The sequence below is a fragment of the Pollicipes pollicipes genome, unplaced genomic scaffold (assembly GCF_011947565.3).
Source record: "Pollicipes pollicipes isolate AB1234 unplaced genomic scaffold, Ppol_2.1 Scaffold_7255;HRSCAF=8741_pilon_pilon_pilon, whole genome shotgun sequence".
In the NCBI taxonomy this organism is placed as follows: domain Eukaryota; kingdom Metazoa; phylum Arthropoda; class Thecostraca; order Pollicipedomorpha; family Pollicipedidae; genus Pollicipes; species Pollicipes pollicipes.
This window is the reverse complement of record NW_023597050.1, coordinates 206,083-222,893: the sequence shown is the minus strand read 5'-3', so window position 1 is coordinate 222,893 and position 16,811 is coordinate 206,083. Positions and strand designations below refer to the sequence as shown.

The following is a 16,811-nucleotide window of genomic DNA, read 5'->3' as shown; positions in this document are numbered from 1 at the left end:
GACGAGCCAGCGGTGGGGCGCGCCAGCGCAGGAGCTGTACCGGAGCACGGGCTCTCAGACCGAGCCGCGTGACCCGCGTGCCTGACGAACCCCGCAGAACACGGCTCCAGCCGGTCCCCGGCCACCTCACCCCACGCGCTCACACCTCACCTGACGTTCCAGCATCAGCGGGGGCGGCGCCTGCGAACGCTGGCGTCCAGGCGGAGTCGACGAGCGGGGCCACGTCAGGGGCTGGGAACGTGACGGTGGCGAGCGTGCTGGCCGGCATCGACACACTCTCCACATCGCTGAGCGAGCTGGAGCAGCGCACCGCCTTGCTCGAGGCGGCGGCCGAGCCGGTGGCGGACGCCCAGAGGCGTGCACCAGCTCATGGCCGACGTCTCGCGGCAGCAGGCCGAGCAGGGCGCCCAGCTGAAGCGGGGCCTGCAGCGCGTGCGCGCCCAGGTGGTCATGATGAAGAGCGTGCTGCAGAAGCTGCACTCGCTAGCGGCCGAGCTCGGCAGCGAGACGCCGGGGCGGCAGCAGGATCAGCAGGATCTGCTGCCGCGAATGGTGACCTTCTTCAAAGCGCTGCGCACGAACGGGAAGGCCGGCGGGCAGAACGTGCCGCTGGCGCTGCTGTACAAGGCCGGCTACAACGTGTTCGACATGATCGGCTTCGACCCGACCGACACCAACATCGACTCGCTGCTCAACCTCCACATCGTCTACCCCAAGCTGTAACCGGCGGGAGCGGAGCCGCCGGTGATGGCTGGCCCTGCGCCGCCTCGGCCCGTCCGATCGATGATAATGCGACGCCACGGCTTGCCAGTCCTCAGCGCAGAAATGCGTCTTGCGACCGGCTTAATTGCGTGATGCATAATTGCTCTGCTGTAGCGAACTGAGTATGCTGTGTTTAAAATTGAGCAAATACAGCGGCGCCCGACCTGTCGCTCGAGTTCGTTCCGTACCAAGGGCCGATCACTGTCCGAGCAATCCCGCGAGCAGCGGCTGATCGGTTTTCCCGTTTTATTTCCACATCCTGTGCCGAATCAGAGCAACCCAACCTACTTCACGCGGAATGGTTATCATATCACAACAAAAAACACCTCTGCCCGCGACCGCGAAATGCGAGTACACCCGCCATCCACATTATGCCCATGTTACGATATGGCCACCGAAAGGCGCCGGATGCATGACGATACCGCAGCACCTGCAACGCGATTTAGTGGGCGTTGGAAACCACGTGGGCGTGAAGTGCGCGTAACGCGTTCATCTGAGTCGAAATGACTTCGGGAATTACGTGACTGTGCGTTCGCAGCGTACACACAACAGCCAAAAGAGCACCTCTCCTCAAGCCAAATCAAATGCTTTAACCCAGTTCGCGCCAAAGTTCAGATCGCTGGAACTTTTGAACAGGCGTCGCACAAAATTTCCACTTCCCCGGCTGAGCCGGCCGGAAGACCCCACCAGACGCCCCCAACGGTGCACACAGGCTCGATCACATGGCGACACCCTCCGCATGGAGGGCGACACTCTCTCCCTCTCCGACAGCGGGTCTTTGTACTGGGCCTAGCTGCCGGTGACGGCCGCCACCAGTCTGTTGACCTGTTCAGCCACCAAGGCGGCGTACACGGGGCCCTCGGTGCGCACCAGCTCCCAGCCGGCGCAGCTGAGCTCCCAGGCGGAGCAGGTGGCGCTGCAGACCAGCCTCCAGGCGGCGGCCGCGTAGCCGGGCGCCTCGCGCTGCACGGCCGCCCAGGCGACGCCGACGCCGCGCTGCGCCGCGGCCGCCCACTCCAGCAGGGCGGGCCCGGCGTCCTGCCGCAGGCGCGCCCGCCGCCTCCAGCGCCCCCGCCTTGACGGCAGTGCCCTGTGCGCAGGCGGCTTCCCAGTAGGGGCCGGCGGCGGCGAGCGCGGCGCTGCCGCCCGCCTCGGCCGCCTCCCAGCCGCTCCGCGCCGCGTACACGCCCAGCGCCAGGGCCCGCTCGCCGGCCAGCCGGCCGTACTGGCCGGCCGCCCGCCACGCGCCGCCGGCCGCCGCCTTGGTGGTGCTCCACGAGTCGCCGCAGCTGTCGGTCAACAGCCGGTCGAGTCGCGCCGCCAGGCCGCCGCCCCACTCCCAGACGTCGAGCGCACGCGTCACCAGCACGTCGCCGGCGGCGGTGCCCAGCTCCGAGGCGCGCTTGAGCAGCAGCAGGCCGGCGTCGAGCGCGCGCCCGCCCTGTTGGCGCGTCAGCGTGCCCAGAGCCCCCAAGTTGCTGGCCAGGCCCGAGCGCGACATATCGCCGCCCGAGTGCAGGTACATGGCGCCGCCGCCCAGCGCCAGCGCCGTCACCAGCAGCACCAGGTTCAGCTTGGCGAGCGCGGACCAGCCGGCCGCTGGAAGCGGAGGGCGGAGTCAGCGTGGCGCGGACACAGTCGACGCACCACGACGGTCATAATCACTTAAGTGTTTGGATGGATACATGACAATCCCTTGCCCGACCCGTGTGAACACGCTTCTTAACAGAACCAAAGGTTTGACAATCTGGCAGGAATGAGTCGGTTTGAATATGAATAGTCCCAGGTCAACCGGATCGTACACCTCGGCATACGAACAAAGGGTGAAACATAATGCAGTAATTTTCACACGGCTGTCCCGTTGACACTACAGCCCTGTGCGCCACAATTTTGGTAATCCTCAACGTAATGCATGTTTGACGTATGTTTTAAAAAAATAAGATACGACGTAGTGTAAATAAAAAAAACATGGCTGAGTTGCCAGATGCGGTTCCAGGTCCGTAACAAACGAGGTCACGGCTCGGCAACACGATGAAAAACACGCATCTCCTCTTTAGGTTATTGGGGCATTGGGTGGCATCACAAATCTAGCCTTCTTTAACGTTTGATGCTGTATCCAAACCGCAGCGTCGTCATCTCGATTATTAACCTCTGCATCCTGCGTTACCAATTTCACCATTAAGGACGTTTCGATTTCATAGACGTGAAATGAAAACAACGAACATTTTCAAAAAAGAAATTACAAGACCGTCCACTGAGACCAAACAGTGCTAGATTGATTTGGGATTAACTCTTATTCAGAGGCATAGGAACATCCCAGAAAGTGTGTATGGAGGCGAGAGGAAGTGACAATCTTGAGGTCACCCCTCTCCACGCATCGTTATAGGGTTACAGATACACAGTCTCAAAAAGCGGAGGGATCATTGTTCCCTCGTGTCCCCCGATTCTTAAGCCTATAACACAATGGTACACAAGCCGGTCAGAAACTTACCACTCTCCACCTTGCTGGACTTGTAAGCTGACTTGACCGGTGATGCACTCTTCAGCTGCTCAGCATCTGGATGGATTGCCTGCAGCTCTTCTATCTTCTTCTGATCTCTCAACTCTTGCTTCCTTTTCTCCTTCTTAGCCTTCTTCTCCAATCTTAGCCTCTCCTTCTCCACCTCCTCGGCCGCCAGTTTTGCATCCATAAGCTCTGCATTCACCAACGGTAAAATGTACATCAGCAGCGTCTGCATGTGATAGGAGAATGTACTGAGATGTTTCAAACTTTAGGCACCGTGATGTATTTTCTGTATGCATAAGTACCCTCACAAACAACACTTACAAATACATCAGCCTAAAGACTTCTTGTCATTGCTAACTTAAACAATGCATCCTGGTAACAAATTACAGACAACTATGAGACAACTATCATGAAGTGCTGGTTTCAACCATATTTTAGTGGAGTACAATGGGAGCGGAGCATCCAATTCCGGAATGTGCAACAAACGTCAGTGGAAAATACCATTGCCTTCGGCAAAGATGCATGTGTCTGAGATGTATGATTTCATTCTGACACCACAGCTGTGCATGCGACAAACATGCAGGAAATGAAACTACATATAATGCAACTGTGAAACCCTGATACCACGATCATCTTATCATATATATCATATGGATGTATGCAGCACAAAGGTCGTGCTAACTTCTAAGCAGCTACTGTTGGAATGTACTGCAATGGATTCGATTTAAACTTGCACACAGTGCTGCCCAAATCAAAGACTGGACTCTGCGCATGGTAATTCATAAGTTGCGATCGATCCAGCCCAGGTGCACCCCGACAAGACTGTCAACAGACTTTCTGAGAGCAGCGGCATAGTAAGGCGTGCTCGTAATTAGGCGCTAAAATGTTTGCTTCAGTCCTTGCTCCACTGAGGATCAAAATATAGATAGCACATAAACTTTCAGTTTAAACTCACAACTCACCTAGGCACCTGTTACAGAGTTTTTCTTTTGGGTTACTGTCTACTGAAGATTGACGGTCAAATTGTCATATTGATACAGAGCTGACACTGCATACCGCACAAATTCTCTAGACGAACTGTTTATCTTTTTAGAACACAAACAAATTGCCGACCCCTCAAGCCCGTCGTCAACGTGCGAATGGCGCAGTACACGACACGTCCTCAAAGTGCATTGATCTACAATTTATGACATGAAATCGCACATTAGGGAAAACGCTGGCGGCAATTTCATACCTGACCCCGCCTGCGCCTCCTGGAGAGGTAGGTTAATACAGGATCGTATCAAGTGACTATCGAACCGCCTCGTATACCCCTAACAGCTACTTTCAAAGTAACTGTCTATCAGCTCCTGTGCCGATCCACGACTAAATTTCGCGACGATTTCAGGATCTGACGTGACGCACCTTTGAGCTCGATTGACTTTAGCAAGTGGTACTCGCACAAATGGCACGCCTTTTCGCCGCTTGGTATCTCGAGGCTTCGAACCCCTTGACGAGGAGAGCTGAAATGCTTCGTTCACGTGCTAAACTTCTTTAGCAGTAATTCAGTTGCGTGCATACCAAATGCATGCGTCATTGCAATTAAAAACAGGAACGTATGCATGTAATAAACATGAAAAGGCAATGATCGCCGGTGACTACTCGACCGTGTCGCCACACAGCTGAGAGTGAACGCGACCTCATCACCGAACACACGTATCACTAATGCTCATTTAACAGAACGGCACCCTTACGCTTACTTCTCGGCCATCAAACACGTTAAGTCATGCGGTATTCTGCTGGTGCAGAAACGGCAGTGGATCTGCTTGTGCATGCTATTTCCGCCGTCATTACTACATACAAGCGCGCATGCCACCATACAATAGCATGTGGTCTACGATAAACATCAAGACGGCACACCCTCAATACGAAGGAAAGGCGAGTCGTAACAGACAGACAAATGGGTGTGTGACGCGCCGATGGCGCGGCGGTGCGCTGGTTACCTTTCTCGAGCTGTTGACGGCCGCAGCCGTTCCTGTTCGTAGTGCTCTTTGACGCGTCCCATGAACTGGACGACGCGCCGTGCGCACTGCTCGCACTCTTTGGGGTTGAGACACTCGCCGGCGGCCTGCGCCAGCTGCGGGCTCAGCTGGTTGTTCTTCAGATCCAGCCATCGCAGCGAGGTCAGCTGGTGGAAGCTCGGCGGCAGGTGGGACAACTGCAATTATGCGCATCAGTTGAGGCTTCTGACATGAAGGTAACGCCAATGAACATAACTTGGGGTGAACAGCTGAGTCGATTGCTGAAGTCATGTTGCACCCATTTGATCAATGACCCAAGTGATTCGCACCTGTGCGCTGTGACACAGCCCAGTGGGGTGTTAGGTGTCACGATTTCAGTCCAGGGAAGCATCGGGAACACACAATTTTGCCTGGAGACATCACAATTAGAAGAAAACCTCCATGTAGTGGCAGTGGTACATCTGCTACAAACACCTGATGTAGGTATAGGCTATGTGGTACAAACATCTTATGGTCACCTGAAAACCAAAGTCATATTTCCTTGATAACGTACATGTCCTCAAAATCACAACAGCCAACACCAATGATCCAACGATACTTTTTTAACTAAACCAACATTCAACACAACTAATAAAAATCCATCTATATCCACAATCCCCACAACAGGCAGAGCGATTTTTCTCACTGTACCTTATTATTGTATAGATCCAGGTGTCTGAGGCGATGAAGTTCCCCAAAACTGGATGGCAGCTCTGTGATGAGGTTGCAGCTCAGATCCAGCTTCACCAGATGAGTCAATGACCCAAATGACTTCTGCAAACATGTCAAAAGTGTGAATAATACAGACTCACAGTAAAAAAGCAGCAATGAATATTTTACCCAATAAAAATGCATCCCATGTCCTCAAAAATCAAGAACATAAGGCACTCTGGAATCAGTAGAATCAGGGTATTGCACAAATAAGGCCCCACGCTTATCTATGGACATGAGTTAACCTAATATGATATCACATTTCCTTGCTAACATGCATGTTAACAACAGCTGATATGCCCAGACACTAGCGGTCGAAAGGAAATATCGTATTTGAACGGAGATGACATTTTGGTTGTGAGCAAATCACAAAATCTAATTTTTTGACCATTTGATCCAGGAAATCTTCCATGGTGATGTGATATCAGAAGATATCAGGGGATATATTGTACAATCTTGGTAATATTTATGCACCCAAGTGCCCTCGTTGTCACTGGGGCGTTACGACACGCTCGGTTGCTGGGGCTACATGGCATCGCCTGCCTCTCGCCGGGCGGGCACCGCGGGCGTCCGAACACGGTAATTCTGAGTTCTTGGACGCACAGGTTGACCACTTCACTACCGGCACATCTATATAAATGCCTGCAGGACCACTTTTTTGCACCAAATATGCTAAATTGGTGACTGCACCAACCATCAACACCTTCAACAACAGAAACATCTGTGAGGGCGGTGATTTGCGACCATGGTAGTGAATCTACAAACTGACTGCCAGCTTCTGGCTGGTATGCAGTAGGCAACTGACAAATAATGGGTTACTTCTGAACAATACTGAAATAAGTGTCAACAATTCAGCCTTTCTTAGCAACATCATCCCAAAAATCACAAATGGTTACACACTAAGGGCAACTAACACTGCTTAAAGGGCCCTTCTTATATGGGGTCCAGCCTGGCCAATGTTAAGCTAAAATGGGTCAAACAGGCCTTACTTACCACTCACCCTGATAGGGAATGGGGTTGACGCAACCCCCCTGAAGTTTTTTGACAACACCTCTCTAACATGTTATGCAACTACACTCAAATTCTCATGGGCTTATAGGAAGTCCATCAAGCATGCTTCATCATAAAAACAAGTCCCTAGCAGTTGTGGTTCAGTGAAGTGGCAGTTTTTGAGGAAACCTGCACAGTAATCTATGGCCAGCTGGCAGTAGCCGACCATGCTGCGGAATGTGTGTGATGGCCCATTGATGATGATGATTGAGGTTTTGGGGCGTGTCAACTTCTAAGGTCATTTTATGCCCAAGTATGATGGCCAATTAAGTAACATTAACAGAGTAATACATCACAACCACATGGCCAACATACATAGAGTCAACATACAGGAGTCAAGATTACATTCCCACATTATATCCCTTGTTGCTGGGTTGTGGTGCAGCTACCATAATTTCTGCCACTGGAGATTAGGAGACACGAAGAAAGATGACATATGCTAGAATACCAACTATATTTGTGTAGAAGCCACATGAGAGCAAATACACAATTATTAATCTTTGATGCATGGTAGCATGCTTGATTTCCAAACAGCCATGCTTACAGGCAATCCGGTGAGCTTGTTGTTGGACAAATCCAATTTTGTTGCCCTCTTCAGAAGTGCCTGTTGAAACACAAAAGACATGGCTTGTTACTTTCTCACAGTTCAAGCAGAAGGAGCATATTTGTTATTGCTTTTTATGTACTGAAGACACAAAAGACAGCACAGCCGGCATGGCTTTGCTTTGAGAAGCAAATGAATCAACAATGTTACAACCAAGCCTGGATACACATGAGTGTATGACACATAACACACATATATCTCAGCCTGAACAGCATTAAAATATTCATCAAACAAAGGCTGGATATTCAGAAGTCACTTCTTTAAAAACACTCACAATGTCCTTGACAGGAACGTCTCTGTCTGCATAATTGCTAATGCTTAAGTCCAGCTCATCATCATTCAGCTTGTCCTTCAGTGGATTCTTTATTTGCGCCATTATGCACGAAATGTATGCTGCCTTTAACGGCTATCTGCACGCAGCTACCGGAACCGGTTGCACAGGGAAGCAAGTATATTTTGTGAAAATAAGGACTTCGGTCGACCCCGCAAGCTGGTCGGATGACGTTCTGAGATTTAAACGAACACAAAACAGATTTAAAAGGTCAAAAACAATCTAATATACACTAACTACGTTGCAAAATTAAGATAATACACCGCCGCAATGAACACTTAGAAACACCGCATCTAAGCGAGGTGAGCGCGGACTACGGTGATTACGTGTCAGTGTTGTTGGAGATGTTTGTTAGTATTCGTCTCAGTGCGCCCTTATTGTGTAAGGAATTACGCCATGGAAACGTTGAGCTAAATTAGTTTAGCTATGAACAGCTCGACGTCTACAGGGCAGGACATGGATGATTAAGTCAGGCGTTCCTTTGCATATTTCTTAGGTTGTTTGCAACCACGCAGGCGTGTGTAAAAGTTGTCTTAAGTCATGACACTTACATGGGTCATTGTTACCCTAAATATCAGTGTAATATAAGGAATCATATCGTTCCTACCAGAGGTCAACCCGTCCACCGAAAATTGCTCTCGAGATGTGCACGTACATTTTTCCTCCTCCTGATCCGTTTGATTTCCGTTTTTAATCTTTTCTGCAATACTATGCAATACCATGTCCTTGGCACGCACCCCACGCACTGGCGTCACCACGGTCAGCGGGTGACGCTGGAATTACCCGAACCCCCGCTTATGACCCCACTACGCCCACAACCCGGGCATCATCAGCGACTCTATACAAAGATGCGACATTGATACCTTCTTCCGTTTTAAATCCAAAGCGTTATGAGCAGAAGCATAACACTTATGAATGCTCACTTGTTGACATTGTTGTCGAAAATGTGCTTTAGGAATCATAGCTGCCGGCACATTACAGAAATAATGTTGAAGCGTTTGTCCGTTTTGGCGGACCAGCATCATCAACATACGGTTTTGAATGAGCAGCTGGTGAACTTTTTCCCCACAATCTACACAGCTCCTTAACATGCTCAACACGTGCCTGCGGTATGCCCAACGGCTGCAGGGTTCCGACGGACGTCCCTGAAGAATCCACTGACGTCCGTTGTTTGCAGTTTGTAAGAGTACACCGCTCACAACTTCCAGAGCAGACGTGACAACGCCAAATGCCCATTACTCGGTATTTGTTTGCTAGTGGTTCTTCCTTCTGGCAGCCCACAGTATGGCCGCTCCGCGCTCGGGGTTGCCCAAGGTATCAAGCGGCGAATACCCGCCAACGCCAGCGTCGAGACAGCGACATTTCAATGCGCATACATGCCGGGAGCAGTGAGTATAGGTGTAGTAGTTGACGCAATCGCGTGCAGCAGCTCCGAGACCAGCAAACACGTGAACAACATTGTAAACCCGAACGCCTCTACAAAAAGGAACCAAAACAGCAAGTATATTTCCCGTTCCAAAGCAAGCGGTTGCCGGCGGTTTGTCGTGGCGTGCCCAGCAGACGGCAAACATCCGAACCCTTCAGCGGTCACTGCCGCAGCAACTCCAGCTCCAGCTCCAGCTCCAGCTCCGCCGCCTGGCCCGAAAACACGCCACCACCGCTGACGCCTGTGTATTGGGGCGCGTCACGTCCCGCGCGCGCGCGCGCCCTAGGCGTTGGAGAGCTGGCCCATCATCTCCATCTGCGCCATCCACCACCGACTGCATGCTCTCGCAGGTGGCCGACACGTTGGCCTTCCAGGCGGTGAGGACGTCGCGCAGCTGCTGCCACTGGGGCCGCGCGAACGTGCGGTGCATGGTGGACGAGATGTGCACCTTGCGCGCCGCCTGGTCCATGCGGCCGCGCACCAGCCGCGTCCGCAGCACTGGCGACAGCGGGAGCCGCCGGTCAGCCGGGGAGGGGGGGGGGGGGGGGGGGTGAGGGGCAGCCGACGTCCGCGGCGCGACAGCGTCGAGGGCGGAGAAAACGGCGCCAGCGCGCCAAGCAAACAGCGCCACAGGAAACGACGGCAACAATGTCCGTGAAAACAACGGGAAGAACGCCTGCGGGCTACGACAGGAAAAACACGAGCGCACAGTGGACATCACAGAGAGCGCTCGCTGGGCATGGTGCCAGCACACAATATGCCAGAGTGGAAGCCTCGCGTTGCTGGGCAACATGGGCACGACAGTTACAGCGAATAGCACATCAATATAACGATGGCACTGGAAAAATAACAGGAAGATAAGCAGCGAGTACCCACTTGTAGAAGTAGAGGCGCTTTCATACGACAAATATTTTCGTCCGTAGCGTCACCGCGTAAGACACTCCATACCGGCGGCTACATTCCAGACAACCCGGGGGAAAGCCATAGGCTAAATCTTGGAATCCCTCTTGTTAGTTTCAGCAAAAACTTCAATTATATTCATTTTATGGTAGGCTCAATGCCCAGGTGCTGCCAGCCAGGTATCATGCCTCACCTTCGATAACGAACTCCTCCACGCCTTTCTCGGGCACCTGCAGCTCCTTCTCGATCATGTCGAACGGCATGTCCGGGTGTGCCTGAGCCAGCTGCATGAACGTCAGCTGCCGCATCTTGGTCTCGTGTTGGCGTGGTTGAGTCCTGGGGGCACATCCATGACATAAGACTTGCTCAAGGGGCCGGTAACAATCAACTTTACCTTCACAAACATGCATTTACAACTTTTGATTTGCAGTAAAAAAGACGAAAACTCAACTCTGAAATTCATGCAAGCAGCAAAGTGGATGCTCGCGATTTGTGTAAAAAGCAGTAGTGTCCACATTTAGATTCCAAGAGTACTAGACTGGAAATCGCAGCAGTTGAATAATGCACCGGGTCAGGGCCCTCCGCAGCCTGCACGTGAACACTACACTGTTTTTTTCCACCACCACCACCAGGACACATGCAAAGCACTGGGTAGCGCTCACTACGCAACACCACGCAACACAAATTTCCGCTGCCGCGTAGTCCTGCGCGCGTCACTCACCCCAGCTCTCCACCAGGTCCTTGTGCTGGGCGTAGAACTGCTGGTACTGGGCCAGCCCCTCGCTGATGAAGATGGTCAGCAGCTGGTAAACGGGACTGCCCTCCAGCGACTGCACCGGCTTCAGGCTCAGCAGGTGGTCGAGCAGGTACGTGTCGGGGTCGGCGAGCGCGGCCAGCACGCAGCGCTGCGCCTCCTCGCGCGCCTCCGACGCCGTCTCCTCCGAGTAGGTGCGCAGCAGGTCGATCATCACCACGGAGGCCGCCTCGCTGCGGCAGCCGGCCGGCGGTCAGGGGCGGGGCGGGCGAGCGGCGGTCAGCGGCCGTCTAGCCCACACGACGCAGCGCTGGCAGTGACCGACTCGGCCAGGTGAGCAGCACGGGACATTGCAGTGCCGAGAACAGCGCAGAATGCAGGGTAGATGCATGGTCAGGCTCGGAGCCCTCCCCCCTGGGTACTCAGTTGCGGGGAAATTTTTGGCACGCGACTCAGCACATCTTCCTAGGTGCCGAGTTATACGAAATCTAGTGAACTGTCGGGGAAAACCTCTTTTAGGACCTGATTTTTCGGTATACCACTCGGCCTAGGTGTTCGGTTAAGAGGGCCGACTCCTCTACCGCTGACCGATGCCGGGCCCACCTGTGCTTGTTGTTCAGCAGCTCCCGGTAGATGAGACGCAGCAGCTTCTGCTTCTGCGCCACCGTCAGGTCAGAGCCCAGGGCGGCCTCCATTTCCGGATGGATGAGAACACACTGTCGATCTGAGGGACGCGGAGGGGAAACGGTTACAACACCCTCACCACACGATGTTTCAACCATCCATTTCCGGGATGGATGAGAACACAACTGTCGATCTGAGGGACGCGGGGGAACGCGTACAACACCCTCACCACACGATGTTTCAACCTCCATTCCGGGATGGATGAGAACACACTGTCGATCTGAGGGACGCGGGGGAACGGTTACAACACCCTCACCACACGATTGTTTTCAACCTCCATTTCCGGGATGGATGAGAAACACACTGTCGATCTGAGGGACGCGGGGGGAACGGTTACAACACCCTCACCACACGATGTTCTTCAACCTCCATTTCCGGGATGGAGGAGAACACACTGTCGATCTGAGGGACGCGGGGGAACGGTTACAACACCCTCACCACACGATGTTTCAACCTCCATTTCCGGGATGGAGGAGAACACACTGTCGATCTGAGGGACGCGGGGGAACGGTTACAACACCCTCACCACACGATGTTTCAACCTCCATTTCCGGGATGGAGGAGAACACACTGTCGATCTGAGGGACGCGGGGGAACGGTTACAACACCCTCACCACACGATGTTTCAACCTCCATTTCCGGGATGGAGGAGAACACACTGTCGATCTGAGGGACGCGGGGGAACGGTTACAACACCCTCACCACACGATGTTTCAACCTCCATTTCCGGGATGGAGGAGAACACACTGTCGATCTGAGGGACGCGGGGGAACGGTTACAACACCCTCACCACACGATGTTGTCAACCTCCATTTCCGGGATGGAGGAGAACACACTGTCGATCTGAGGGACGCGGGGGAACGGTTACAACAACCCTCACCAAACGATGTTTCACACCTCCATTTCCGGGATGGATGAGAACACACTGTCGATCTGAGGGACGCTGGTGGAACGGTTTACAACACCCTCACCACACGATGTTTTCAACCTCCATTTCCGGATGGATGAGAACACACTGTCGATCTGAGGGACGCGGGGGGAACGGTTACAACACCCTCACCACACGATGTTTCAACCTCCATTTCCGGGATGGATGAGAACACAACTGTCGATCTGAGGGACGCGGGGGAACGGTTACAACACCCTCACCACACGATTTTCAACCTCCATTTCCGGGATGGATGAAGAACACACTGTCGATCTGAGGGACGCGGGGGAACGGTTACAACACCCTCACCACAAATGTTTTCAACTCCATTTCCGGATGGATGGAACACTGTCGATCTGAGGGACGCGGGGGAACGGTTACAACACCCTCACCACACGATGTTTCAACCTCCATTTCCGGGATGGATGAGAACCACTGTCCGAATCTGAAAGGGACGCGGGGGGAAACGGTTACAACACCTCACCACACGATGGTTTCAAACCTCCATTTCCTGGGATGAGATGAGAACACACTGTTCGATCTGAAGGGACGCGTGGGAACGGTTAACAACAACCCTCTGACCAACACGATGTTTCAACCTCCATTTCCGGGATGGATGAGAACACACGGTCGAATCTGAAGGGACGGCGGGGGAACGGTTACAACAACCCTCACCACAAACGCAATGTGTGTCATCAACCTCCATTTCCGGGATGGATGAGAAACACACTGTCGATCTGAGGGAGCGGCGGGGGAACGGGTTACAACACCCTCACCACAACATTTTCAACCTCCATGTTCCGGGATGGATGAGAACACACTGTCGATCTGAGGGACGCGGGGGAACGGTTACAACACCCTCACCACACGATGTTTCAACCTCCATTTCCGGGAATGGATGAGAACACACGTCGATCTGAGGGACGCGGGGGGAACGGTTACAACACCCTCACCACACGATGTTTCAACCTCCATTTCCGGATGGATGAGAACACACTGTCGATCTGAGGGACGCGGGGGAACGGTTACAACACCCTCACCACACGATGTTTCAACCTCCATTTCCGGAGGATGAGAACACACTGTCGATCTGAGGGACGCGTGGGAACGGTTACAACACCCTCACCACACGATGTTTCAACCTCCATTTCCGGGATGGATGAGAACACAGACTGGTCGATCTGAGGGACGCGGGGGAACGGTTACAACACCCTCACCACACGATGTTTCAACCGTCCATTTCCGGGATGGATGAGAACACACTGTCGATCTGAGGGACGCGGGGGGAACGGTTACAACACCCTCACCACACGATGTTTTCAACCTCCATTTCCGGGATGGATGAGAACACACTGTCGATCTGAGGGACGCGTGGGGAACGGTTACAACACCCCTCACCACACGATGTTTCAAAACCTCCATTTCCGGGATGGATGAGAACACACTGTCGATCTGAGGGACGCGGGGGAACGTTAAACAACACCCTCACCACACGATGTTCAACCCCATTTCCGGGATGGATGAGAACACACTGTCGATCTGAGGACGCGGGGGAACGGTTACAACCCCTCACCACACGATGTTTCAACCTCCATTTCCGGGATGGATGAGAACACACTGTCGATCTGAGGGACGCGGGGGAACGGTTACAACACCCTCACCACACGATGTTTCAACCTCCATTTCCGGGATGGATGAGAACACACTGTCGATCTGAGGGACGCGGGGGAACGGTTACAACACCCTCACCACACGATCACCACAAGATGTCGATCTGAGGACAACGGTTCACATCACCACACGATTTCAATCTATACTGGTTCCAGGAGATGCACCTCGCCGAGCTCATGGCACGGAAATCAGAGGTTTAGGCAAAAAATATACACACGCCATGCAAAATAATACTTGCAGAGAGGCTGATAGATGCCTGAAAATGTTCCAGTAAAGTCAAATGAAGCCCAGAGCAAGATCAGCCCCGACGCATTCGCACACCCCGCACCACACCGTGAGTTGTTCGCCAAAAAAATTAAGAGGGAATCTAACTGAGTTTCGTCCACAGCAATACTGACCTGGTCCACTTTGCCAGCCAGGGAGACAAGGCTGTAGTAAACATCATACTTCACTGGTGACGATGGTTTGAGGCTGTTGAACAGGAGATTAGTGACCTTGAGGCAAACTTCTTGGCAGGTAGTTGCCGCTGATAGTTTTGCGCAGAATTGGACTATGAGTTTGTTGTTGTCTTTGACGGTTTCCTGCAATCAAAAAAGAAGCATAAACACAGCGTTCTGCCTATGCATGCATGCGTTCCAAAACAACAAAAAAGCAAAAATTTGTTTAGTTCACTTCGATAAGCAGATGGCTTTCCGTCAGTCTGTATCAACCAAACGGGAGGAATAAAGGGAAGTAATATCTCATCATGTGAGTCACTCCATACGCGCGCATCAATAAACGTAAATAGGCACATCAACTACACACGTCTCTTTCATGATGCCACTTTGCCTGGTATGGGGCGAAAACGTGGCAATGTCATAATTCATCTTTTAGTTCAAGGCCAGTAAGAGACATTTTCGAGACAAAAGTCGATGACAAACAGGAAACATACTACTGAAATGATTCCCTAGCGCCCCAATGTGCAGCGTGCCCACCATCTTGCTCTGCTGCCACTTTCCCACCACCCAGTTTACACATCACTTGACAATTGTACTATATAATGCAATGAAGTACCCACAATAACGTCAGGACCAAAAAGGACGTTCCACGACGGGTGCCCAGATTAACGGCACAACGACAGACATATAGTTATGCAGATGGGACACTGGTGATGACTGAAGTTTGCGGGCGCGTCGACGTTGGATCATTTTGCACCCATGACGAGAATTAGCGCAGCCTTTAATAACCAAAAAGTTCAAAATTGTTTTAAAAAATTAATGTCTGCACGAAAAAATGACCCGAGTCGAACATGGAAAAATCGTTCCCCCAGGCTTTCCGAACAGGTTAGCGCCCAAGCTTGTCGTCCGAGAGATGCGATCGGACACTAAGGCACTTACCAGAATGATCATGGAGACGATGCTGTTCAAAACAGCCTCCACGTCGGCAGGGGCCGAGGAAGCGAAGCACACATCGCAAGCCTCAATGATGCGACCTAAGGTCCTCGTGAAGGTCCTCGGACGATGGCGCGGGAATGTCAGCTCCCTTCGACTGAAGATACGACTGCAGCTCGAGCGCCTGAAAATCATGGCAAGCGTCCAGGATTAATCGAGCATCTGACGAACGTCTCACGGGTCAGCACGCACGTTGGAACGCGATCTCCAACAGAGCAGAGCCAACAAGCCAGAGGTTCTTCGTAACCGCGGCGAGGAGTAGGCATCACGACGATAAAAGACCTGGAATGCTATACGCATGCTATGCGTCCCCCCCCCCCAAAAAAAAACAGAAACAAAAAATGGTCAAGAGGACCGTTCAGGCAATTAAAATAGAAAAGATTAGTGCTGAGTAATGGCACTTCTAAAATTCAATAATATTTCGCGTAAGAAGGCCTTAAGACGGCGGTGGCGTTTTGTCAAACAATGCTTTCGAAGCATTCAGGCTCACAGGAACGCAAACTGACACATCCTATGGCTTCATGAAAACACGTGGGCATTTCATGAGACGTCCCTGATACCAGCAATTCCCAGATATCAGCTGGGCCAGAAAGGCGTCAGGGAGGTCGTTGACTGTCGGCTCTCACGGACTGTACGAGCGTACTGTACTGTACTGTACTGAGTACAAGTGTACTTGACTGGAAATACCAATGTAGGCTGATACACAAACGGTCTCGGATAAGAACTGCAAGTTGAGAGGAGGGTGGTACGAGTGCATAGAGGTATGCCCACTGCGGATGTTAATAAAGTTTCGTAACATAGCAAATTATTGAGCCCTCAGTTAGCTGGAGGGCGTTTATTCTGAAAGCCAATAACCAACCACATGTAAGAAATAAATGCAAATTCAAAGACAAGAGCTTCTTAAACGGACCCTATGCACCTAGATCACCAATCCTGTGCACTTGACTGGGGTGACGTTGAAAAACCTAAAGCCTCCCATTAACCAAAACATTGATGTCTTCTTTGCTGGTTATGA

General features: G+C 52.2%; 3 protein-coding genes across 3 annotated transcripts; all 3 read right to left on the bottom strand.

The window, feature by feature from the left end:
• Positions 1 to 1,551: 1,551 nt before the first annotated feature.
• On the bottom strand, positions 1,552 to 5,263 carry LOC119111008 (uncharacterized). The gene is made up of 4 exons (XM_037234827.1): positions 5,251 to 5,263; positions 3,254 to 3,457; positions 2,007 to 2,361; positions 1,552 to 1,678 (listed from the first exon to the last, which is right to left on the bottom strand). The coding sequence occupies exons 2-4, from the start codon at positions 3,450 to 3,452 to the stop codon at positions 1,552 to 1,554; spliced, it is 681 nt and encodes a 226-aa protein (XP_037090722.1). The 5' UTR covers positions 3,453 to 3,457; positions 5,251 to 5,263.
• A 4-nt stretch (positions 5,264 to 5,267) lies between these two features.
• Positions 5,268 to 8,323, bottom strand: LOC119111007 (leucine-rich repeat-containing protein 59-like; the record flags this gene model as incomplete). The annotated part of the gene is made up of 4 exons (XM_037234826.1): positions 7,947 to 8,323; positions 7,613 to 7,672; positions 5,959 to 6,081; positions 5,268 to 5,465 (listed from the first exon to the last, which is right to left on the bottom strand). Coding segments are annotated over exons 1-4 (483 nt in total), but the record flags the coding sequence as incomplete, so codon positions are not given.
• A 933-nt stretch (positions 8,324 to 9,256) lies between these two features.
• Positions 9,257 to 16,306, bottom strand: LOC119111006 (eukaryotic translation initiation factor 3 subunit M-like). Its single transcript, XM_037234825.1, is given in 9 exon segments — positions 9,257 to 9,272; positions 9,732 to 9,927; positions 10,523 to 10,643; positions 11,028 to 11,316; positions 11,687 to 11,772; positions 12,575 to 12,610; positions 14,765 to 14,947; positions 15,743 to 15,857; positions 16,287 to 16,306. Coding segments are annotated over 9 exon segments (1,062 nt in total).
• Positions 16,307 to 16,811: the final 505 nt, after the last annotated feature.

What these genes read in the sequence shown, in the direction of transcription:
- LOC119111008 (XM_037234827.1), bottom strand. Translation starts at nt 3,452, where the DNA reads ATGGATGCAAAACTGGCGGCCGAGGAGGTGGAGAAGGAGAGGCTAAGA. An exon ending in GTCCAGCAAGGTGGAGAGTG is followed by an intron (nt 2,362 to 3,253) that starts GTAAGTTTCTGA and finishes CTCCGCTTCCAG; the next exon opens with CGGCCGGCTGGTCCGCGCTC. An exon ending in AAGGCGGCGGCCGGCGGCGC is followed by an intron (nt 1,679 to 2,006) that starts GTGGCGGGCGGC and finishes GCTGGTCTGCAG; the next exon opens with CGCCACCTGCTCCGCCTGGG.